This window comes from Equus quagga, chromosome 22, assembly GCF_021613505.1.
Source record: "Equus quagga isolate Etosha38 chromosome 22, UCLA_HA_Equagga_1.0, whole genome shotgun sequence".
Taxonomy (NCBI): Eukaryota; Metazoa; Chordata; class Mammalia; order Perissodactyla; family Equidae; genus Equus; species Equus quagga.
The window spans coordinates 17,582,920-17,609,590 of NC_060288.1; the positions used below are offsets into that span (position 1 = coordinate 17,582,920).

The 26,671-nt window shown below is 33.9% G+C and overlaps 1 protein-coding gene across 3 annotated transcripts in view; it reads left to right on the top strand.

Annotated features, from left to right (window-relative positions):
- The window catches only part of TUSC3 (tumor suppressor candidate 3), a 213,981-nt gene that overhangs the window by 175,127 nt on the left and 12,183 nt on the right, over positions 1–26,671 (top strand). For all 3 annotated transcript variants that reach the window (XM_046648817.1, XM_046648818.1, XM_046648819.1), the window contains exons 7-9: positions 9,533–9,596; positions 20,814–20,888; positions 24,519–24,609. In XM_046648817.1, the coding sequence (XP_046504773.1) occupies positions 9,533–9,596; positions 20,814–20,888; positions 24,519–24,609 (230 nt within the window). The remainder of the gene's footprint in view (positions 1–9,532; positions 9,597–20,813; positions 20,889–24,518; positions 24,610–26,671) is intronic.

Sequence of the window (26,671 nt, forward strand, 5' to 3'; positions counted from 1 at the left end):
GTTGCTTTCTTCCGAGGCTAAAAAAGAGAAGAAAAACCCACACATTTTGATTACATTATACTTTTCATATGCCCCTGATATGACAGAGCTCCCAAAGCTTTAGCATTGTAGATTCACGTATTCAGTATATCTCTCATTAAAAGCTATTCAGTTGGATTTTAAAATGCTGAAGAATATAATGACTTTTCATTTTGAACTTTTTTACTTTAGTTACAAAAGAAAATTCTATGAGAATAATTATGCTATACATTTTAAGTTTTCTTTTGTTACTGAATAAAACGAAACCTGTAAGTCTAGAAATGTGGTGTTGTCAACAAAATATTACTAAAATTAACTTAGAAGATGAGTCAGAGAACCTTTTAAATGTTTGGTGTATACTTGGGAGAAAGTCTTATGTTGTGATTTTTTTGTTCTCAACATTTTGAAAGTACAGTAGAAATGAGACAGTCTCTATCTCAGTGATCATCTAATCAGTTTTGTTCAAAAAGTAAAAAGTGCTTCTCTAAACTGGGTTTACCCCCAGTAGCTGTCGCACTGTGTCTGGAGCTTAAGGTTGATTTATCGCACCCAGGAGTGTCGCAGCCCTGCCCTCTGTTCTCAGTGGCTGACCTTCTAGGGAAGGGCAGTTCAAATGAACTATTCAGCATATTCTGCTTAGGATTTCCTTAGTATTGATTGGAGGTGTTTTGTTGTTGTTCTGTTTTGTCGTTACTTTTTTGTTTCACTTACAATGCATGCACTACCAGTCTTACTGACACCGTAATTCAGGTAAAACTCATAAGGAGAGATATTTCTCCACTTTACTGTCAGGGCCGGCAACTCTTTTTGGAGATGGGTTTGGATGAGACCAGGCATACCCTTCCTAGCCTGGGGCCACAGCTACCCAAACACTGTGGACTGCTCCATGTCCCTGGTTAGGAGCTACTAGCCCACCATTTGGTTCTTCCGTTTCCAATAATCTCAGTTTCTGCCTCCCTTTTACCATGTCTCTGGTAGTTTTCTAGAGAATCTCTCAGAATACTGGACAGGATGACTGAAATTTGAATTCTTAGAGATATGCTGTGACGTTATCTGTTGCTCATCTGCCTGATAAACATCATCTTCTGTTGCTTGTGCCCTATTTTTTAGCCAAGACTCTTTCTAGGCTTGCATTCATAGAGCCCAAAGCTATTCCATTTGAAATAGCAATTCTTTTATTGTTTAAAAAAATGAAAACACCTCATACTAATAGGATATGCAAATATATATATGAAATTCTTTTCTTATGTTAAAAAAACTTACTGGTAAAATGTTTTCTCTGAATACATAGCCTTTCTGACAGCTGTTACAGGATTACACATTCCCCTCTTCCCACATAGCCTCTTGCAAAATGTAGGTATGTAGAAATGGCTTTCAGCTCATTTTTAGTGCAAATCTGTGGTCCTACCACAAACCTGCTGTATTGGAATCTCCACGTATGGACTCGGTCTGATTTTGAAACAAGTATCCTAGGTGAATTTAACGTGTACACATTCTTGAGATTCAACTGACTGACCTAGATTGAGTGGTCAAACTGTTTGATCCTCAAATAGGATAAGAAACATTGAAGGAGTCTTTTTTGGAGTATGGTTGGGGCAGGTAAGGGTTTCACGCTCCACACAAGCAGTCATGCAATGTGTTCAAATGGAGTAGGATTAAAAGATGTCCTAAAATTTCAGTTAACAAGCAAGTGATGGCTTATTGCTGACAGCTGACACAGAAAAAATTTTTGAGTGGCAGGCAATGAGATTTATCACTACTTTTGCGAAGTGTTTTATGTCTATTGTAATCATTTTTTACTTTAAGCCAAATATTTAATGAAGTACTTAGGAATTTCCAATACGAGGTATATGTAGCCTCTAGGGAAATCAAACACAGTGGCATTCTTTGCGACCTGGATGTAGATAATACCTATTTATATGTCTTTTTTCAAGCAAATCCAGAAGGACTTGGCCTAGCTCTTGTATGATCTATATCACCTCTACCATTTGGTGTAGCAGCCTAGCAAGAACTGATGCTACCTCGGAGAGGTTGATGTAGGTTGATGAAAAATAAAAAGACACCTAAGGAGAGGGCCGGAAATGTGTAACTATCAAGAAATAGAGAAATCTTTTATTAGAATGTCAGAGTGATAAGTAAGTACCTTGGGATTTCACCTTGTTTTGTGCAGTCACAATGGTGACGTAAGATATTTCCTTTTGCCATAAGATCAATGGAAGCCTGCCTGCATGGTCTCATACTTTCTGTTTGTTTGTTTTTCCTAAAGACTCAATTAATTGGTTCCATCTTAAGCAGTATTGTAATATTGTACAGTGGGAAAGATCATAGGGTGCCTTTAAGTATTTGTATTAATTTTAACACCAAATAACATAGTGTATCTTGTTTTGACTGTTCGAAAGAATCTTTCCTGGACCTTAGTATTCCAAGAAAGAAACTGAAAAGGAAATAACAGAGAAAGATTATTTCATTTTAGTGTTCTGGGTGTCTTAGCACACAGAGGAGACTCAGGACTAGGGGTCGCTTCTGCCTTCCTACTAACATAGATTCTGAAATACCGTCTTATTGACTTAGAATTATGTGGTCAAAAATGACTAATTCTATCACACACAGAAAATGAATCCCTCATTTTATACAGGCTTTGATCAGGAAAGCAATGGCTCTTCTGCTGGCAAATCTTAAGTAGCCAAGATTAATTTCAAAGACACGTAAGTTTATATAAAAGCAGGGAGGCAATCCTTTTGACTTCTTGGAAGGGCTGTCAAAGAAAATACAAGATTTTCACCCTATGTTCTGTTTTCATGTTGATAATAGGTTATCATGTTTCCTTTTTTCCTGCTATTGCAGTACTCTGTTGCAAAGAGTAAGAATCACATGCTAGACAATTGAGAGATTATCACTTGACAGATTTTCTTAAATTTCAAGTGTCTGTTGTCCATGTACTGAAAGGTAGTAAATAAGGTACTGAAAAAAGGCTAAAAACGATTCACACAGGTAATTTTTCATGACATATGCAAGAAGGGGGAAAGAAAATGGAGAAAAAATTTACATGTCATTTCACCCGATTTGAGTCAAACGGTGTGAAAAGATTGGATGGAAAATTCATGTAGATGGTGAAAGATAATCATAGCAGTGTTTCCTCTAGCTGTTGACAGGCTCTTGGTTCATTTTGCAGTCATGTATTTTAAAATGAAAGGAGGGACCAAAAGCGCTTTTGTGGATTTAACTTTGAACTAAGACAAATTGTCATTTGGGTAACACCAAACCATATCAAATCTTAGTTTTATTCATTTGCCATTTTCTTGATGTCAAAAATGATTTTTTAAAATAAGTTGCATTTTTTAAAATGATCAAAACTCAAAATTACTTAGATCTCTCTGTGACTGGTTTAAGCACACTTCTTTTTTTTCTAGTAAGGAACTTATGCCAAAGCAAATAGATGCCAGTATATATTTTATCAATGAATAAGGGAGAAATAACAACTAATTTGAATCATATGTATTACTTTCTTCAAAAGAGTTATTTCCTGGCTTACAAATATCACTAAACAATGTTTTGTACTTTGCTTACGTTAATATTTGGTTTTGCTCCAAAGCCCATTTAACTGAAACAGTCTTTGTTAGAGTTCATCAAACAGGTTGGTTCGTTATATCTTGCTTTTCCTCCAAGGCTGATAATTTTAATGTCACCTTGGTATGTAAGAGACTTGAATAGGAAGTTGAAAAAGAAAAACAAATTATTTGCTGGTAGGAGAATTTATCTCAGACATAGTCTACTGTTAATGGACTAACAATAGGCATAAACCCATAGACATGGATGTTATGCTCATCTGTGAGTCATGTGACTAAAAGAGTCAAATTTTGAAATTCATTTGAATCTTAGATAATTAATGATAATAGTAATGGCATTTCTTGACTGCTTACTGGGTTTTAGGCCTGATGCTAAATATTTTACGTGTATCATCTAATTCACTTCTCACATTTTGTTTTTTCCATTATACAGTTGAACAGTTTGAGGATTAGAGTAATTTTGTTCAAGGTCACCCTTGTGGCACATCCAGGATAGGAGCACCAACTCAGGCCTTTTGACTGAAATCCATTTTATAAACTACTATACTACCTTTTTTCTTGATACAATCAATTTCAATATCTTCATTTTTATAGATTAGGAAACTGTGACCCAAATCATTGAACTGACAAGATTAACAACTAGTTTCTTAAATTGAATGGATATTATCAGTACTAGAAACCAAGGTTCCTGACTCAGAGTTCAGTGTGCTTTTCATTACAATAGCTGCCTTCTCAGACAACAGCCTGTTGGTCCACACCGGCCATTGTTATTTTCAGAACATTAAGTGTATAAAAGGACTCCTTGTTGAATACTCACTATCAACACAAATTAAAAATAATATTAAAAAAGCAGAGTATAATGACTGGTAATCATCTTCCCACGAATTTATGAATAAGTTAAATGTAGTGAGGTTTTTTTCATCTACTGACATTATTTAGCTTATTTTCACTTTTTTCTGGTACTGTTATGTAAGAGGTATTAGAACCATTGTATTAAACAAAATATGGCTAATTTTTATTTTCAAGTATATTATTTGAAATTATTATTTTTATTTATTTATATTTTGCTGTGTAAACTTCGGATCATCTAATTTTTCTTCTAAATAAAATTGGCCTTTAAGTCATGACAATGAGTTTTCTGATTAAGTAATTTTTATGAACCATTCTTTTCTTGGATTTTGGTTCATATGCTCTATGAAGTATTTAATGGAATGGACAAGTGGAGAACATTTATAGTAATGGTTTGTCAAAACATTTGTCTCTGTGGAAAAAAATAGGTATGCATCCAATATCAAAGACCATGCACATTTCCTTCTAGACTAGTCATCTGATGTGTAAATGCATTGCACTTATAAATACAAGTTAAGTATGTATTTAGGATTAAATTAGTTACTGATATTTCCCTTGTCAAAATTAGTAAAAATCAGAGAGGGAAAGAATATAAATGAACAGCAAGCTAAATCTGTAAAGACGTTTGTTACTCAATGTTTCTTCTTTCAAAGGATTTTGAAAGTACATGCATCAGTTAAATAGAAAATTTTAAAACCATCTTAAAATTTGGACTTTAGTTCAATCTTAATTGGATTAAGTTATTGCTTTAGATGGCCCCATAAATGAAAGCTACCTGTCTACGGTCAATGCTTAAGACATCTGGAATGCTCGTTTGTCTTTTTATTCTTGTATTTGCTCTTAAGGCTTTTAGTATGTGCCAATAATCTCTCAGTTGCACTTCGGTACATAAAACGTGTTCTTGTCGGCTGAATGTGTAAGCTCCTGAGATCATAGTCTTTGTTTGTTTGTTTGTTTTCTGTTTTGTTATGTTGGATGCCCATTGTCTAAATCAGTACCTGGTACATAATAATTGCTCCATAAAAACTTATTGAATGAATTCTGGTTTATTAAATCCTGAAGTCTTCTGGAGTGTCTGGTCTTGAAGTGATTTTGATGACTAAAGAAGATGGACAAAAATAAAATGTTAGGACAGGTTCCTAAATATTATCTTTTTAAAATATCAGTTCAACACAGTTAATTCACCTGTGAATATAAGTGAATTTCTGAATGGTATTTAAACATGCTCATCTAATATTTAGAAGATACAAAGTAGTTTGTTTGGAGTAGAGACTTTAAAATGATATCCTTGATTATTTTTGATGATTTACTATGGAAAAAGTCAAGTATTATTCTAATTACTTAACATGACATTATCTTATTTTGATTTTTAGGGCAGTATTTTGAGGAATATCTTCCTCTTCCTATTAAAGATGAGATCATTGAGGTTAAGTAATTTGTTCAGGATAACACAGCTAGCAAGCAGCAGATTCAGGACTGTCTCCACGCCTTTACTCTGTACTGCCTCGTGTATAAAAGAAAAAAGCTTCAAGTGTTATAGATCAGTTATAGTGAAATAAGTCTCTGAGGACCAAGTGTGGATTTCTTTTAATCTAGCTGTATTTTTAAATTAGAGATATATAGGTTCTTTGGTGTTGGGACTGGAAGCAGAAAATAGATTGCATGATACATTTTTCTCACGCATTTGAGAAAGGTTCTGAGTAGGATAATGATAGAATCTGATTAGTTTCAACAGGATTAATCTGACAAATAGACTATAGGGTAACGCCAGGGAGAACAAAGAGGGCTATTGCAATAATCTAGGCAAGAGATGATGACAGGACCAGGTAATGCGGCGTGGCCCTTGTTCTCAGGCTCCTTTGCCAGTACTTCCTGGGAGGGGTGACAAGTGGTTGAATTTGGAATGCATCTTGAAGTATAGTCAAGTGTATCTTCTGAATGATTGGAGATATGGGAAGGGAGGGAGGGAGGAGAGAAGTAGAGACAAGGATACTTCCAAGGTTTTGGCCTAAACAACTGGGAAAATTAAGTTGCTGTTTCTGGGATAGAAAGGGAGGCATATCAAAAGTTTGTTTTTGACCATTTTAAGTTTTATACTTCCAAGCGGAGTCTGTTAGTGAAAACTATTAGACTACCAAGTGGAGATGGATGTGTATCAGACCAACATACAAATCTCAAGAACTGGCCGGAGATAGAAATGTGGGAATTGTCAGTATAGAAATGATAATTAAAGTCGTGGGATTGGATGACAACACCTGGGAAGGTTAAGTATAGAGAATAGGCTTCAGTCCATGGAGCTCTGAGATACTCCAGAATTTAGAGTTAGGATGAGAGGGAACGGCCAAGGGGCCTGAGGAAGAAGAAGCAGTGCAGTGGATGAGTCAAGAGTGGCATCCTGGAAGTCAGGTGAAGAAAGTGTTGCAAAAAAGGAGAGAGTGATCACATGCAGCAGATTCTTCAGGCAGATCAAATTAAGTAAGACTGAGATAAGACCAGAGGATTTGAAGGGCGGAGGTCGATGAGAGACCAGAGAAGATTCTATTACTTAAACAAAAAATTTTGAAAACAATCACTTAGAAAATATCTGAATTTCTTCTCTAAACATGTGACTCTAATATAGGCAACTACCTTGTAGTTGCTTTATAAATCTGGCATATTATTCAGTAATGTTATATTCAGGCATTTTAGTCAGTCATATAAATGTTGATTTTAGTTACTTTAACAGTCAACATTTAATTATGTGATTGCCAGATAAAGCTTTAGAAAATGTTTCACTTGATTTTCTTGTTGTCTTTTGATAAGTTGTTATTATATGGTGGAAAAGACATGGACCTTGGAGGTCAGCAGACTCGGGTTTCAGACCAAAGTCCACCAATTACTTGTGCAATCTTAAGTAAGTTAATTTCTCTCAATCTCAGTTTCCTCATTTGGAAGATAACGTGATATTAACTATTTTATATGGTTGTTAAGAAGCCACAATGGGATAACATATGAAGCATCCAGTCAAATGTCCAGCAAATAACAAAGTAGTATAGTGAATGACAGCTCAGGATCTGAAGTCAAACAAACCTAATTTCAAATCCTAGAGTTTACATATAGTAGATGTGAAAACCTGGACAAATTTCTTTACCTCTCTTAAGCCTTAGTCACCTTATCTATAAAATTGCTGTGATAGGGACCGGCCTGGTGGCGCAGCGGTTAAGTTTGCAGGTTCTGCTTCTCGGTCTTCCGGGGTTTGCCGGTTCGGATCCCGGGTGTGGACATGGCACCACTTGGCACGCCATGCTGTGGTAGGCGTCCCACATATAAAGTAGAGGAAGATGGGCACGGGTGTTGGCTCACGGCCGGGCTTCCTCAGCAGGAAGAGGAGGACTGGCAGTAGTTAGCTTAGGGCTAATCTTCCTCAAAAAAAAAAAAAAAAAATTGCTGTGATAAAAATACCTCCCTCGTAGGATTATTAGAATTAAATGAGATATTGCATGTGAAACTTCTAAGTGTTTTACCCCAGCTGAGTGCTTGATAAATGGTAGTTGTCATTATTAGTACTTGGTATGGTTGCATTAGTTATTATCCTTGCTGTTATAATTATATAGCATAATAAAACCTTTGTTTCTTAGTTCTGAGGGTCTTAGTTTCTAATCAGACTTGAAGCGATGTCAAGTATAGCTTATAGTATTGTATTTGTTTTACTTCCATTTTTTGGTAATTTCACTATTGTCATTCATTAGTAATGTTAAAAATCTTGAATGACTAGACAGCAACTAGGTTATGATTTTCAAAGCCATCCTTGTCTCCATATAGCGACACCTCAGTGGATAGAGTCAGAAGAAAACACATGTGATAGGATTCCTCAGAAGCTGCAGTGGATGAAGCAGCAGTGGCTTGTCTTTTTGCCTGTTTGCTTGAAGCTGTGCTTACAGAATACATCTAAACACACCTTTGGATAAGGCAGCTGTGCTGTGAATCACTGAGAAATTAGACATGGAAACAAAGACAGTTAGATCAGAAGATCAAGAACTGCCTTTACCTGAGAATACCAAGACAGGATTGATGGCAAAACACAGAAGACTTTATCCACTTCAGAAGGATTGTAGGAATCACCTAATTCACGTCCTAATTTTATATATGAGGGGGTGTTGACTTTCTAAAAGATTTGGTGACATGTGCAAGGTTAAGGCCAAGAAGGAATATTCTGACTCAAATATTCTTTCCATTAAAGCAAACATGCTCTCATCCATATTTATTGTCAAAAAGAAACACAAAGGAAAATTTTTGGTCCTCTTAAATGATACAGTTGTGCTTCATATGTGATATAAAATTGGGGACATTGATTTATATTGTAGGTGTCATTTTTTTTCAACAGAATTTTGTTTAAATACAAAACTTAGAAAGTGACTTTTATTTAAAGCAACTGCATAGCAACTAATTTTCATAGGAGACATTAACAACAGAAATTCTGTAGAGTCAGTTTTTTAAGAGCAAGATTTCCTAGGTGGAGATTTGTGTCAGATTTTCTATAATCAACTGGTATCAACTAGTATAGTTCTTACTAGGTACAGAAAACTACATTTCTCAATGAGGTAAAACAGTTTTAATAATTATATTTTGAAAAAATCAATTGAAATGCTCTAATGGAATGAATCCATTTATAAAGCTATCTCCTTAAACACTTTGATAATGAGGAAGACAGTGATTTAACGTTTGACAGATTATTTTTTACTTGTTTTAAAGGATGATCAATCAGTAAACTTAGTTGCTCTAATTTGTACCTTGTGCTGTCAAGTACATTTTGCAGTAACTCTGGAAGAATCATTGCATTGTGTGTATGTGTTTGTGCTAAACCTTTTCACAAGGTAGGTTAAGTTTACTTTTGCTTTCAAGTTGCTTTCTACAGTTTACAGTAATATCAATCAACATTTTCATCTGTTATTTCCAATTCGTAGTGACTTTATTCAAAAGAATTATAAATAAGAGCTTAATCAGTAGATTTTCCAATTGTTTATCTTCATGGCATAAAACTACAAAATACAAAAAAAGCTATCAAAAAAAATCTGCTTTTCCCCAGATTATAATTTTTGTTTCTTTGTCTTGTTTTATAGAGTTACATCCACGGAAGCAGCCAGGCTCAATTCGTGGCAGAGTCACACATTATTCTGGTACTAAGTATCCTTTACAACAGTGCTCGATTGAAAAGGGCAAACCAAAGCTGCATGCTAGCAAATTGATTTTTCTTTCTTGACAATAAATATCAAGACTTTTAAAAGACACTAAATTTTAAACTTAACTATATTACGAATTTTCTAATTCCTCTATTTCCTATTACAATATAATTTTGTTTTTATTCTGAATCATTAACAGACTGTAATTTTCTATTTTTTACTGACTATTGAATTTCAAAGTATAGCTTTTTCTCTTCATTGATTAGCTCTTGCTAGAGTTTTTTGTGAAGTTTGTATGGTTTTCCCTTATAAGATCTTAATGGGGTTAAAAAAGTGTCCTATAATATAGAAAGCAGGATAAAAACATTGTCTTAGTACTGGTTCCTTTAAATTTTATGGTAAGTCAGAAGAGGGAGATTTAGGATAGTTAGACATCTCTTTTTGGAACGTATCAGACTGTTATGAATCACATAACAGTGCAGTGTATGGTTCGGAGGTAGAAGGGTAAAGAAGAAGACAGCAAGACAGGAAAGAGGTAAGGCTCAAGTGTCCACTGAAAACATAAACTCTGAATATTCTTAAAATGAAGTAAAGTTACTTTGGGACAAACAACTGCATTTTTGGGAACATTGATGTTTGTATCAGTCTTGTGGAAGTATTCGAAGGTTAAATTTATAGTGTCGAACATATTGAGTCATTATCAGAGTTTCAAGTGTGCCTATAGTATCATGTATAAGATTTGATTGCTCTCCTGGTTACTAAGATTCATATTCAAATGAAGTAGTCTAGACCAAATTTTCCAGTATTTTATAGAACAGGAACTATTTAAACCTTTAAGCGTTCTTAGAACTCATCCTGGCCAAAACTTCATTTTGCAGATAGGATAAAAACCCACAAAATTTATCTGATTTGCTTTAGGTTAGAGGAGGAACTAGGATTAGAATTCCGTTTTCTTTTTCGTGGTCTGTTGGTTGTACAGGTACTTAAGTTTTATGTATAGTATTTTATTATCATCATGACATAGGATTTCATGAATAAATGTCACTCACACCATCTTGAAGTTTTTATTTTTAATCTGAATGGAAAAGACTATCTTTTTAATACCATTAAAGTTTTTGTATTTCATTACCTTGTGATGTTGTAACAGTGCATTTTTTAATCCACCAGCAAATACGTATTTGCCACCTTCAGTCTATTCAGGTAATCCCTTTTATTTGCATACTATGTTCTGGACAGTGCATCAGGTGCTGATATAGACTCAGTCTTGTGTTGATAATAGTGGAAGAAAGGGGTGGGGCGAGCTTGAAGCTCTTCAAGTTCTCAAGAAGCTCACAAACTTCCTCATTTCTATAATCAGGCTTAGCAAACTAACCACATGGCATTTTTGTAGGGTAAATGAGGTGCCACACATAAATCATCTAGTACTCATTAAAGGCTGCTTCCCCTCCTTATATTTTCCCATCTTCTTCGCCCAGGTCACAGGTAACACACATATCTATTGGTTGACTCTAACATTTGACGAAAGTCTAGATGACCAGAAAAAGCAAAACAAAACAAGCATAGTCCTATGGTATTATCTAAAAGTTACACTGGGAACATATTGAATGGCAATTGTTCTGGAGTAAGATTCTTTGAGTCCATTCAATATGTGTAATTAACAAGATAATCCAAAGACCTTTTGAAGGAGAGAGATTATATGGCTCCATTTTGTATTGCAGGGGAAATAAACACTGTCTTTCTGAGACTCTGTGAGCAACATTGACTATCTTCTTCCTCTCTATCAGCTCTCAACATTTTTACTCCTTCCACGCTTGACCACACATACTTGGGTGCATATGTGCACTTGTGCATATCTGCAGCCCATTCCTTGCTTGCATTTATTTAATTACTCGTGCTTTATGGCTTTAAAATTAAGAAGCTATTATGATGAGTATTTTTTTTTGCTCTAATTTGTCTCATAGATTAGAATTAGAAATAGCTATATTTGAGTAAAGATTCTCAAGTTTTGTGATCTTGATCAGTAACTACCAGGTTTCTGTTTTCCAACTTTAATAGAGTCAGAGATTAATACTTTCGTTACATCAGAGGGGCCTTAGGTGAGAAAATGAAATATTTGCAAATGTATTTATAGGAACATCTCCTCTTCCATATTAAAAAATAAGGGCAAGGCTATATTTACTCTTAATTTATCTTTTAGTTATATTAATATATTTATGAAGCAAAATACATTTGTGTTAAATGTAAAAATCATTGTGTTAAATAGTAAAAAACAAAGTATTTATTGCAAGTCACTTTTTAGCTCTTATTTATGTATGTCTTTTGTTCTTTTCTATCTAATTTTGATCTGTGATGTAGCATTTTGGCAGTAAACTTTATTCAGAGCAGATAGTCTATTACATCAGGAGTACCTAGCAAAAGGAATGAAAAGCTGTGTTGAGACCTTCATTCCATTGTGCGGCAGGAATTCTCCAAGGTTTCATTTCATGGCTCATTGACATCAAGCTGAGATTTAGGATGCAAAGAAATTTCACAAGCAGTATGAAGTCTTCCGTATAGATTTTTAACAGTAATACATAAAAGAATTAAAAGTTCCTGTTCTCTTTTTGCTACTAGTAATTATTTGTTGCTTTATTTCTCCTGTAATTTTTATTTTACAGATATCTATAAAGAAGATAATTCCTTTTAAAATGGTAGACTTGTTAAAATTATCAGTAAAAGTTAAAAAGAAGCCATTTTATAATAATTTCTGATTTTATTTTCACTTGGCATTTTTTAATCAAGGTGTTTAATCTATGTATTTTTTGTAATTTGCATGTGTATTTCTTCCCTTTATGCAAAAAAAATGTAAATTCCAGATGGTTACTTTTTGCTTATCTGTAGGAAGATTTCTGCCTTTTGGTTTTCTCCTAATATAGTAAGCCAGATCATTAGATGCAATTGCTATATACAAAATTTTGTTGAAAAAACCTAGGAAAGAACAGATGAAGTCATTTGATGTCATAGGTTATAGATTCATATTTACTAAGAATAAGATTTTTCTCCCTATTAGTAGGGTTTTATTTTCTTAGTACCTTATTTAGGAAAAAACAGAAAGAACAATCCTAACTAGTCTATGAGAGAAAAGTATAAAAAAAGGAATAAGAAATAGTGTACCACTTTAATAGGCAATATGTGAACTGTCTAATAATAACTTATGTAATCCTTTACATTTTTCCCAGTAAGAATTCATTTTTATTTATTTTTCTGTTAGTTATGTTTCAACACCTGGTGCAAATATAAGATATTTACTGTTTACAAGAAGGGAGACTGATAGAAAAATAATTATAATCTAGTGTAACAGATGCTATAATCAGTGCTTGGAAGCAGCAAGAGGGTAAGGAGCAACCAGATGCCCAGAGAAGTTGAATTGACTTTTCAGCTGGATTTTGATACAGTAGAAAAGAGTTCCCCAAAAGGAGAATGAGCGAGGGGTAATATTCTAGGAGAAGGGACAACAGGTAGAAAAACATAAAATAAGAGAGAATATTCAGAAGAAGAGGAAGTTGATGAAAGGTTGCTTTGGTTGTATAATGAAAATCTTCCCATACCTTGTTAAGAAATTTGGACCTTATCTGAATTCACCAAGATATGGTCCATGTGTGCCAGTGCACATAGGATGCATGAGTTCTAGGATTGGCTTTGCTGTCAACCATGTAAACTCTGACCAGTCCCTTAATTCTCCTCATCCTTTAAGTTCTGGGATCTCAAGCAGATGACATGAGATAAATATTAGTTGGAAGTAAAAGTGCTAATATAAAAGGCAAAAGTTATACTAGCAATAATAATAATTTTAAAGTATGTATTCTTGTAAAGATCACATTTGCTTTTCCTATGAAAAAACCATGTTTTCCATTTGTTATGAAAGAAGATGATTTTATTCTGCATTTGTTTTCAATCTGTTATAGAGATTTTTATTTTATTTTAATGTGTTATATCCAAGGAGAAACATACTATAGAGGAAAATTAATGATGGATGCAAGTTGAAGATAATTTTCGATTTAGATCCCTTTAAGTCTTCTATAATGTGCTAACTTTTTTCAACATCTGTTCTCATTTCTCTCTAAATTGACAATCCTGATTCTCTTCCTAGGAGCAACAGTAAACTTAACATCATGTGTAGTTGAGAATGAATTATAATGTAATGCATATATATTTGTCACTAGTCGAGTAGGATGCTAAATGCCTCTGGGTATTATTTATAATTTACACAAATAGCCCCTGTTTTATGTGGGATCATATCAATATTTTGACTTTTTAAGCAGTAAGAAGGTGATAGACAAGATCAGCAGAGAAACTGTGGAGTGCTCACAGTAGTGGAAGTGTAAATTGCTATGATATTAATCAGTACAAATGTGCAAAGCAAAACATGAACTAGACCGGGGTGTGTGTGTGTAGGCAGGCCTAGGCATTAACAATCTCAAAACAATAGAACAAGTCTCAGAAACGTTATAGTTTATCTACTGCATACTTTCATCTCGTATTCTCTTATAATGTGGGGAGTCTTCAGTAAGGCATACCCAAATGACTACACCCATCAGTTTAATGGCAGAAAAGCCTCTGTTATTCCAGACTTGGACATAGAATCTCTCAGATTTGTAGGGGCCTTCAAGATTAGCCATTCAGCCTTCCACCCAGTGGAGGAAACCCTACACATCAACCCTGACAGATGATCATCTAGCTTCTTCCCTGTCTAAAAACTAATCCTTCATCTAAAAATTTGTATTACAAATATGATTTTTTTCTCAAATAATAATGCTCTTTTTAAGCCAAAAGTGGTGATTTCATTGATACAGTGGAACTGAAGCTAAATGATTCTCAACACTCTAAGGCCATAAGTTAAAAGGGTGTCTTTAAATAAAAGAGAGGGAAGGTTGGCAAGTCATTTTAGTTTAATTCATGTATTAATTACAGCCTTCAAGTTTGAAGAAGGTTCACAGTCATTTCTTGGGAAAGCCTAGAAAACTCACCTTTGCAGGAAACATTCTGGGGCTGAGATCACACTTGTTCCTGACCCTACTGCTTTCTAATAAAATATTTACCTTGCGGTTGGACGGAACCTGTGCTAGTAATCCCTTTCCTTTAAAATTTCCACTTTGGGGTCATATGCACAAGGGTTTACTAAGTTTTGCATTTCTTTATTTTCAAGTAAGAATGGAGCTAACTTCCTCTCAGATAGAATAGTTTATAGTATCTTTGGCGCTGCATTAGATTCTTTATAGTAGAAGTTTGCTAACTTGGACAGCTAGGGCCAAACCCAGCCTGCCTACTATCTTTCTAAATACAGTTTTATTGGAACACAGCCACACCTATTTATTTATGTATCATCTGTGATTATTTGCACTATAACAGCAGAGTTGAGTAGTAACAGTACACCAGAGAGCTTGCTTAGCTGAAGATATTTACTTTCTGGCCATTTACAGAAAAAATTTGCCAACAACTGCTTTGTAGGATGTGGTCAATAAAGAATATAAAAACTGACAACTTCATTACTCCAAGACAGTTGATACTAACTTTTTGTTATCTATCTTTCCCTGCATTTCTCTTCTTTATTATTTATTTTTAAAGATAAGATTATATTGTTTATGTACATTTTATTTTTATTTGACCTAAAAATTACTTTTATGCCTAGCATAAAGATATTTTATGTTAAAATAGAGCTAGCTATCTTGTTCCCTATTACTCCTTTCTCATTATCATGTTCATCTAACCCTGTGATATCATCCTACTTTATTTCTTTTAACGCTTTTTTTGTTTGGTGATAATTCTCCAGCAACCAAACTTCAAGGCATGGAATATTGCAATCTAACTGATAAAGAATTCAAAATAGCTGTTAGGAAGAAATTCCATGAGCTACAGGAAAACTCAGAAAGGCAATTCAATGAACTCTGGAATGAAATTAATGAACAGAAGGAGTTCTTTACTAAAGTGATTGAAATTATTTAAAAAAGAACCAAACAGAAATTCCATACCTGAAGAACTCGATAAATGAGTTGATGAATGCATTAGAAGCATTGAAAATAGGGCAGATCAGATGGAAGAAAGAATAAGCAATTTGAAGAATAAATTTAGAAATGATTCAGTTGGAAGAGAGATCTAAGATTTTTAAAAAGTGAAGAAACCCTATAAGAGCTATCAAATTCCGTCAGACAAGCAAATATAAGAATAATTGGCATACTAGAAGGAGAAGAGGGAGAGAAGTGGGCAGAGTTTATTTAGAGAAATGACTGAGAACTTCCCAAACCTGGGGAAGGAACTGGACATACAAGTCCATGAAGCTAAGAGAATGCCTTATTATCTCAATGTAAAAGGACCTTCTCCAAGACACATTATAATGAAACTATCAAAAACCAACAATAAAGAAAGAATTTTAAAGGCAGCCAGGAAAAAAAAGAAAGTAACCTACCAAGTAACCCCCATTAGGCTATCAGCAGAGTTTTCAGCAGAAATTCTTCAGGCTAGAAGAGAATAGAATGACATATTCAAAGTATTGAAAGAAAAAATTGCCAGGCAAGAATATTTTATCCAGCAAAGTTGTCCTTCGGATATGAAGGAGAAATAAAGACCTTCCAAAACAAAAGCAAAAAGAGTCAACCATCTGCCTTGCAAGAAATGAGGAAGAGTTCTTCAGGCTGAGATGAAAAGACACTCATTAATGACACACAAAAAATGAAAGTACACACAAAACTGTGATAAAGTTGATAAATAGAATTAGAAAACTGTAAGTCTATATTAGAATAGTGTCTTTACCACTTAATTACAGTGTAGAGGTTAAAGGAAAAGAGCATTAAAAATAATTATAGCTACTACAATTTGTTAATGAATTCACAGTATAGAAAGAGGTAACAGATGACATCACAAATATAAAAGAAGAGGAATAAAAGGGTAGAACCTTTATAGGTGAGTGACGTTAAGATAGTCTGTTTTCTGCTGACGGCAATTTATATGTTTTTTGTAAGCCTCATGGTAACCACAAGCACAAATCCAGAATAAGAGACAGGAAACTTAACGACAAAAGGGAGCCTGAGCAAATACCCTGGGAAACCACCGACTTACAAAGGCAGACAGAAACAGAGGGGAAAGAAATAAGGGAGATACAGAAACAACCAGAAGGCAAATATAAGATGGCAGTATTAAGTCTTCACATGTCAGTAACCACTCTAAATGTAGGTAGATTGACCCCAACAACCAAAAGGCACACAGTGACTGGATAGAAAAAAAAACAGACCCAACTTAGATACTGCCTACAGGAGGCTCATTTCAGCTGTAAAGACACAGATAGGCTCAAAATAAAGAGAAGGAAGAAGATATTCCAGGCAAGTAGAAACTAAAAGAAAATGGAAGTAGCCAGACTTATATCAGACAAAATAGACTTAAGGCCAAAAACAGTAACAAGAGACAAAGTCATTGTATAATGATAAAAAGGTCAGCACCTCAAGGAGATAGAACAATCGTAGACATATATGTAGCCAACAAAGGAGCACCAAAATATATTAAGCAAATACTAACTGATGTAAAGGGAGAAATAGACAATAATACAATAATAGTAGGGGACTTCAGTACTCCACTATCAGCAATGGATAGGTCATCCAGACAGAAAAACAAGGAAACATTGGAATTGAATCATACCTTGGACCAAGTGGACTTAACAGACATAGAACATTTCATCTGACAGCGGAAGAATACACATTCTTCTCAATTGTGCATGGAACATTCTCCAGGGCAGATCATATGATAGGACACAAAACAAGTCTCAGCAAATTTCATAAGATTTTAATAATACCAACTATCTTTTCTAACTGCAGTGGAGGAAACTAGAACTCCACAGCTAGAGGAAAGCTAGAAAGACTGCAAATATGCAGAGACGGAACAACACATTTCTGAACAACCAATGGATCAAAGAAGAAATCAAAAGAGAAATAAAAATACATCGTGAAATAAATTAAAATGGAAATACACATACCAAATTATATGGGATGCTGCAAAAGCAGTTCTGAGAGGAAAGTTTATGGTGATAAATGAACATATTAAGAAATTAGATCTCAAATAAACAACCTAACTACACTTCAAGAAACTAGAAAAAGAACAAATTAAGCCCAAAGTTAGCAGAAGGAACGAAATAATAAATATCAGAGTGGCACTGAATGAAATAGAGACCAGAAAAACAATAGAAAGGATCAACAACAAAACTAAGAGCTAGTTCTTTGAAAAGATAAACAAAATTGAGAAACCTTTAAAAAGACCAGCAAAGAAAAAGAGAGATGACTCAAAATGAAAAATGAAAGAGACATTACAACTGATGCTACCGAAATACATAGGATCTAAGGAGACTACTATGAACAATTAAATGCCAAGAAATTACGTAACCCAGAAGAAGTGGATACATTTCTAGAAATGCACAACCTACCAAGACTGAATTGGGAAGAAATAGAAAATCTGAACAGGCCAAAAACAAGTAAAGAGATCAAATCAGTAGTCAAAAACTTCCCAAAACAGAAAACCCCAGGACTAGATGGCTTCGCTGGAGAATTCTACCAAACATTTAAAGAATTAACACCAACCCTTTCCAAACCCTTTCAAAACATTGAGGAGCAGAGAACACTTCCAAACTCATTCTATGAGGCCAGCATTACCCTGATACCAAGACCAGATAAGGACACCACAGGAAAACTATAGACCGATATCCCTAATGAAATTAGATGCAAAAATTCTCAACAAAATGTTAGCAATAAAATGTGGTATACTCTTAAGAAAATCCTATACATAATTTTTTGTCCCAGCATTGCCTGAATTTGTGTGAAATTTAAAAGCGTATCCAATGAGAATTGTTGCTCATGTAGTTTTCACATTATAACAATTTACAAAGGGAGAGTAGTAAAAATGGTATGAAGATATATTAATAGAGATGTGTTATACTTGGGTGACCATAGTTAATATCCAATGAAATATACTTTTCCCTGAGATCATGTCTATTTGTGTGTTTATAACATATACATTAGTGCACATGAGTGTTTGTGTATAAAATTTTACCCTGAGAATATTTTCATGTATGGTTCACACTGATTAAAATTTTAAAGCATTTAATTTTGTAAACCTTATTTTCTCCAGAAATAGAAATAGTGCCATTTTCTCCGTGATTTTATTAATGGAATTTTGGAAGCTGCTTAGCAGATGGAGTCATTAAAATGAGTATTTGTTAGGTATATAATATGTACATAAAAATCATTTTAAATGTCATTTATTTTGAATATTTGCAAAAAATATTGTCATAGTTAAAATCTAATTCTGTATGAATTTTCAATAGATATAATATGTATATTTAAATGTATACATTAAAATTTATACATGAACATAAAAGGCTGTTACCAGAGAATGGTGAAAGGAGAAACCTAATTTAACTCCTTATTAAGGATCTATATCATTCACAGCAGTCTGCTCCAGAGAACTGAGTTAAGCAGTAGAAATTTCTACATATGAACAGTTTGAGTGATACAAGCTTTTAATTTTTTCCATCATTTTATTATTAGCAATGCTTTATGACCATGGACTCATGAGTATTTGTGTCAGTAGGTTGTCCAAAACACCTTGAGAACAGGAATCCATCAAGTCCACAGTCTATCATAGTGGTAGTACGAAAGATTCATTTTCTTACATTATCCTTTTCAGGCCATCACTACATAAGCAAAACTCAAGGAATTCAGGAATTATCTAAATTTGAGTGGTTTTCAAACTGTGTATCATGGATCCCTAAAAGTTTGGTGATAGTCTATACTGTATTTGTGTGTTGGGCAAGGTGGGTGAGAGTTGGTGTTGCATAGGGCTGGTAATGGCTTTTTCTCTTATATACATTAGGCTTCCAACCAAGGTTCGTTGGTTGCTTGGTATTTTTGCTCCAGAAAGGGTTCCATTAAAGGTTGCTGTAAATAAATAGAATAGGTTGAAAACCATTTGTATAGAGAGGTGAGTGTAAACATAAATGCCTAACTGGATAAGTCAGACATTTATTATCCAGAAGTTGGATAATATGGTCATGAAAACAGACTCAAATATAAGTACTATACTTACTTATTAATAACCAGAAAATAGAATAGAAATATTTACTCTGCAGAATTTCCTGTGACCTCCTCCACTTAATTGTATATAAATATAGCCAGACAGTATTCTTTGAGCTTTGACTATCTGCAGTAGAAGGCACTTACAGACACCCTGTACGGGAGACTTATCGATGCTGGGCGTATGCATAGAGCAGTAGAAAGGAATAAAAGGAAATCATAATAAAGTTACTTAAGCAAATTGAGGAATTTCTGGGCTAAGCTTATTTTTCTCATTTTTTAATCCATTAGTCATTTGGGCAGAACACTTAGTAAATATATTTCCAGAATTGATGAGTTCTTAAATTTTAACATTAGTCCATATCAAAAATGTTTTAATAACATGGCAAAGAATGTTATTATTAAAGGTGAAAAGTCCCATTATTTTCTTAATCCTTGGCATCTTTCAGCGTGGCATGAATATATCCAAGCAGACATTAAGTAGACAAGTAATTTTGTATTCTCATTCTTAAAATGTCAGTTACTTGACTAGATCAAGCTCCTGCTAAGTTTGTTAGACTGCTTTGTTATAATGTGCTTGTTTGCTTTTGTAAGGTTTGTAATTGGATACAAAAGATTTCCAAGGACAATGCCTAACCTTAATAAAGATTTCTTAAAAAAAAAATCTATGAAACCCCTTAGACATCAAGAAAGAGAAAGCTACGCACACACTCACTGTGAAAATGGGGGAAAAAATCATGCTGAATATATTCTAATTTTCCATAATTGCCAATGAAATGTGTCACTGTGGCTATAACTAGTGCATATGTTTATGTATAATGTGAAATGTCATAACTGGTTTTGGGAGTCCATGTAATTCATATGTGCTATGAAAGTCCTGAAACTTAAGAGCGTTTAGAATTAGACCTTCAAAGTCTCAGACTGAAGTTGCAGGTTATATATTTTAAAAATTAAGGCATATTTAAATACACAAAGAACTGAAATTTTATGTACTATAAAGAGAATAAATTGTATTTCCCTCTGTGTGCACTTGTAATTTAACCATTCTGGTTAAATTACACATAGTGTTCTGATCCAGAAAAATTAATAGATTTTATTTGCATCATGTACTGTTTCCTTGACAACTACTATAGATGCTGCTATCACCATGGGGATGGTTCTTCTAAATGAAGCGGCAACATCCAAAGGAGATGTTGGAAAAAGACGGAGTAAGTGTCTGTGTTGCTATTTTTGTAATTTTGTTTTAGTCTTAACATCCATTTAAATCAAATGAAAAATATGTAAAAGTCCTCTGTAAACAAACTTCGAAAGAAATGTTCTGGTTTGAGGAAGATTGCGGTTTACTTTCTTCTGTTTCTTGGATGTGTGTGCAAGTACTTAAAGTATATTTCTTCCAAAATGGGATTAGGTGATTTTCTCTGGAATTGCATATAAAGGAGAGCTGTCATTCACCTTTGTCAGGGGTGCTTTGACACATTGCTACTAAAGCTGTGCTCTCTGTAGTAACGTCCACCCTACAGGGAGAGATGGAAATTCTGTGGGCTGAGTCTTAGAGATTATGTTGGCAAATGATGTGTTCCCTATGCCACAAGAATCAGAAGTGCATTCAGGGACTGACTGGCGAAGTTTTCGCTAAGGTTTTGTACACTGAAATGTTATAGTACCCTGCAATTACCTCCAAACTTCCTTTTACGAACATTTAAAAAGAGGGCATCTCTTGATACTATCTTTTCCAGGGTCTTTGCCTTCTTCAATGTTATTCCAAGATTTACAACCCCACCAAGTTCCAGCCTTGTGTTTTTAAGCAAGTTAACTATGTCTTATCCTTTGATGGAACTATTTCTCTCAGGGTTGTGGAAAAAAATACATTTTTTTTAAAGTAACAGATTTTGGTAGGAAAACAGAGCACATGGAAAAATCTTCTGCTCTGAAGAATGTAGGTTAGAAAAGAATGGAGGGCCTTAAATTCAGTATTTCCTGCCTCAGACCTTTTTATGACTAACATTGTCCCCATGTGATTTTATTATTATACCTCCACACACCTATAATTAACTTTTTTCTCAGTATGTTTTGCATTTCTGAACCCTTTTTAAAGCCAAGAATTTATGTATGAGGAGCATAAGTGTCTGAAAAAAACTAATAATTTATTCAGAAGTTTAAAATAAAAATAGACTTATTTTCTTTATGGAATTTTAGCTAGAGGGTCATGTACGTAAGTAAATCATAGTGACTTCCAAATACTTAGGTGTCTTAAGTGTTGAAATGTTTTGGGTGTCATATTCGGTGTAGTCTGCCCTGTTTTCCCATGATGTTGTCTATATGCTGTTGTAAAGAAACTACAGAAGAAACGAACACATTGGTTTGTTTAGTTAGGCATTGTTCAGAATATCATTTTATGCTGTCTTTTGAAATAAACATTTGATGTTCTTGGGATTGACAAATAATGTTTATAAGGACAAATTCTTATGTGATTACATATTTACCGTATATCCTGTCATATTAAGGTAAGTAATAGTAAGAAATATGTAGTAATTTTTTAATCTCTCAATGTCTATGATATTGAGTTTGTAAAATCACTCCTTCCAACTTTCTTCTTGGTAGGTATTTCTATATCACTACCCACTGCCAAATTAGTTATTCATGGGTGTGAGAGAGAGAGAGAGAGAGCAAATATATATTTTTTAATTATTCCTTTTTGCTTCTAGTGTGACTTTTATTTTTGATATAACACAACTACTGTGATGATTATTGCCCAGGTCAGAATGCTTCTGTGTTGTCAGAGTGTTTTTTTCTTGCAAGTGTGTTCTCTTGTGTGGGCTGCAGTGGTTCATTTCGTGATTGCTGACTCCCCGCTCTTCACTGATTCCTCTCCCTTCCCCATATACAAGTACTTAAGTAGCATTATTTAGTGCCGCTGCATAGACTCAAGTAAATATATTCTGTTTTACTAGATCACATATCATGAGCCTCATTTCCCATTAAGCACAACCAAATGAGCTACTAAAAGCAGCAAAGGGAATGCATAGAGTGTTTTTATTCAGCTTCTGAAAATTTTTTTTTAAAAAAGGGGATATAGAGGAAAGAATGAAGTGTTGGGTAAAAATACCAAATGTGGGAAGGTGTAAAGTAAAGCATCATGTAATTAATTCTAGGTTTAGTCAGATTGTTGTAAGCAGAGTTGTTAATATGCTGTTTCTAGTGCCTGGTGTCTGTCATACTTGGATATTCTGCAATTAAAAAAAAAGCTGTTTTTCATTTTGTGATATTCGGCAACGTGTTTTTTGCTTTATTTTCTACCAATATTCATTTGAAGTTCAACTGCATGAGTGGTCTGAGATGAAATGTCACAGAGGCTGCAATTGAATGCTATTAAGCACTTATGACTTTGCACAATTTGTACTCGAAACTGAGAATGATACTCCCTCAGAGCTGAATGAAACTGACTGACGCATTTCTAGACCATATTTTGACAATGCCATGTCTAATCTACTCCCTAATTTCAAGGATTTAATTAAACTTGGTCTCATTTATATGCTGGAAGATTTTTTTAAATCATATTTCATTATGAAAACATGTAGAACTGTTTAATTTTCCTTGTTTTCTTCTGTTAGTGCATTTAATCTCTTTTCTCTTGTCTTCCCCTTTCTTTTATAATTACTTATTTTAGATATATTTCAGTGTTTTTAAAGAACTCCCTGAAACTAATGAAAGGATACAAGTATTGTGCAAATATTTAATTCTTAAGAAATGTTTAGATATTCCTTATTAAGTGATAACTCTAATTTTACTTACTTACAGAACAGATCTAAATAAATTTCAGTTTCTTTAAATATCTTTTGTTCTAAACATAGCTGCGTTTAATTGGCTCAGGTTTTTAAGCTATTAAAGTTTATAAATATGTTTAAATTTATTTTGCTAATAATAGCAATGGATCTTGTTTAATTAAATATCTAAAATATATATGCAAATATACATTTTATATGTTATATGTATATAAATGTATTTGTATTATTATAAATATATTTATATTACTATAAATATATTCTATATTATAAAAATATATACTTGTATATATATTTTATTTTTATGAAAACAAAAAACATAATTGACCTATTGTCAGCTTGACTGGGACAAAGTAGTACTGAAAACCTGGACCACAGCGTAGCACATTCTACTGTAACATGTGCCCCTGTTCCTTTGTAAAACAAACAGCGATAATACTTTGACACTGTTACCTGTTATTTAGGGGGATTTTTCTCCCCATTTGACTCTCACAGAGTCCATGTTCTCTCACTCTCCACCCTTTTATTCCTAGCCTCCGGTACACTGGGATGAACTGTTTCTAAGTTACAGGTTTTTACTGAAGCAATAATCCAGCCAATAATCTAAAATTAGATTTCTTGGTAGATGTTGCATAGCATCTGAAAAGAATAAAATTATATTTAGCATTCTAATAATGCAAATGTCTCTGCTAATTTAGTCAGTGCTTCATAATGCAAGGGCTGATGATCTTTTCTGTGGTTTATCACGTATTTTGTTTTGTTTCAATCCCTCTGGGGCATTTTAGTACTTGTAGGAACTCTGTAAGAGAAGAAAACCACCGCAAGACTTAGAGCAGTCACTTGTGTTGTTTTCACACCCCAAATAGTACATTTGCATTGAGAGGAATGTGGAAAATAATGAATACATTGTATTTTGGATTATCTGGTTTGTTGTACGTGTATGTGCCATGAACTATTAAATGTAAGTATACTGTAATTAATTGAGTGCATTTAAAAAATATAAACATTTGGATTGCATGTGTCTAGACACTAATGGTATTTTCTGTTTCTTTCTAGTAATTTGCCTAGTGGGCTTAGGCCTGGTGGTTTTCTTCTTCAGTTTTCTACTTTCAATATTTCGTTCCAAGTACCACGGCTATCCTTATAGGTAATATCATTTTACTAATGTGAATGTTTTCGTTTTTAACTAATAGAAAAAACGGAATTTCAATGGTTAATGTATACTTAAGGATGAATATAAAGTAGCTAACTCATTTACTGAGTGATTTTAAACTTGGCTAAGCAAGTTTCTGAGCACCTGCCATGTGTTCAGCACAGACTATGCAAAGGGGATATAAAGCGAGATCCCTGTTCACCAGCAGAGTGCAGTTGCATTTTAGAAAATCATATTGTATGTATATTGTATACATACATATAACAAAATGGGGGTTACGTTTTGTGGAATTCTTCACAATTTCTTCTTCTCTTGGTTTGTCTATCCATCATGATTTTTATTTCATTTGCCGTCTTTTTTCTCATATAATCTACTGTTCAGTTCTAATGGACTTTGCATCATCATTTGAATTCTGCAAAGTTTTAGCTTTTTCGAATAAAAGCTAATTTGAAAGGGAAAATTAAATGATAAAATAATCTCTGGTCACTAGAAGTTGTCATAATGAGTATTGCGTAAGATTTTCACCAACATATTTTCATACTTGGAGGTGGGAAGACATTGAAAATTCATTCTAATAACCAAACTATACTTTTAATAAAGCACCATGCAAGAGATGTGCTAGATTACAGTTGTTCAGTTTATGAATTAGGCGTAGGTTCACTTCTTGAGCATATTCCTCCCTCAGCTTCTCTTAAAGGAATAAATATTCTGCTTTCTCTTTCTCTAGGGAACCTAATAGCTTGACCTAGCCTTCTAATGAAGAAGTAAAGGTTCTATATTTGCTTTTTCAGAGATTTTGAAGACTATTTCTGCTGAGATAGTAGAATTAGTGATATGTTGATAGAAAATGAAATCTCGTCATGTGAACGGTGCAGTTATTTTAAGAGAATGTTTCCACATAAATGACGGCAACTATATATAGCTTCATCTGGGAGACAAAGCTAATTCCATAACAGAGAGACCTGATTATGGGGTTGTAATGGAAGAATAGGACTCTTCAGCCCCACCTCTCTGTTTTCTCATGTGGGCAGAGACACATTTGCAATTCTCTTCTTCCCACACCCATTAAAAATAAATATACTAAAGGAATGGAAGAAATATGAGTAACAGATCCGAGCTGTGGGATCATCTGCCTTAAATCCTGCCTGCAGTGTAAATGAATTTTTTAAAAACTGAATTTTTAAAAAATTAGTTCTCAGGGCAATAAGAGTAATAAGAAAGGCAAGTAAAGTCTCCACTTTTTTCATTTTATTCTTGATGTTAGATAGCCAGCTAATTTTGGTTTTGAAAATGTGAAACAATCAGACTAATCAAATCCAAAGTTAAGTATACCCAAGAAAGATGAAGTTATGTTTTTCTTTTTCCCCTACCCCAGGATTGAGGATCATGATTCTGTATAATTTGAGTCTTAGTTTGATTTGCATGTGTTATATAATGGAATCCGTATATTTCTTTTTCTCTTAAGTTTTTTATCCAGGATGCCAAAAACAAAAAAGTAATTGATTTCAATCTGTAGCACTTACAATATGTCAAAGAAGACATCTTTGTTTTTATACAACGTAAAGTATAATAAGGGAGGTTGTAAGATTCTTAACCTCTATTTAGTTGACAGAAAATGGGGGAAGGTAAAGAGCAAATTCTGCTTTTCTTGTATATCAGAGCCTCGAATCATAACAGAATATCACTCCCTATCTAGACTGTTCTCTGACATAGCAATATAATGACTAGGGAGAGTAGAGAAAGATTATGTTTTTACTAGTTCTATAGAATAACGTTACATTTGACAGCACTATTTTTGTTACCATACAAAGAGTCTTCAAGTTTGTACTTTTTTCCCCAAGGAGTAGTTGGCATTTAGTATAATAACTCTTCAGTACTCTCATTCCTTGCCAGGAATGGACATATAAATCACCCAGGATGCTTTTCAAAATACATATCCTAGGCCTCAACCTAGATAGACATACATAGTAAGAATTTCTGAACCAGAGCACGTGCTTGGTTATTTCTTTAGGAATGTGGTGTTGAACATTCTTACTGTGTAGCCAGTCCCCCTCCC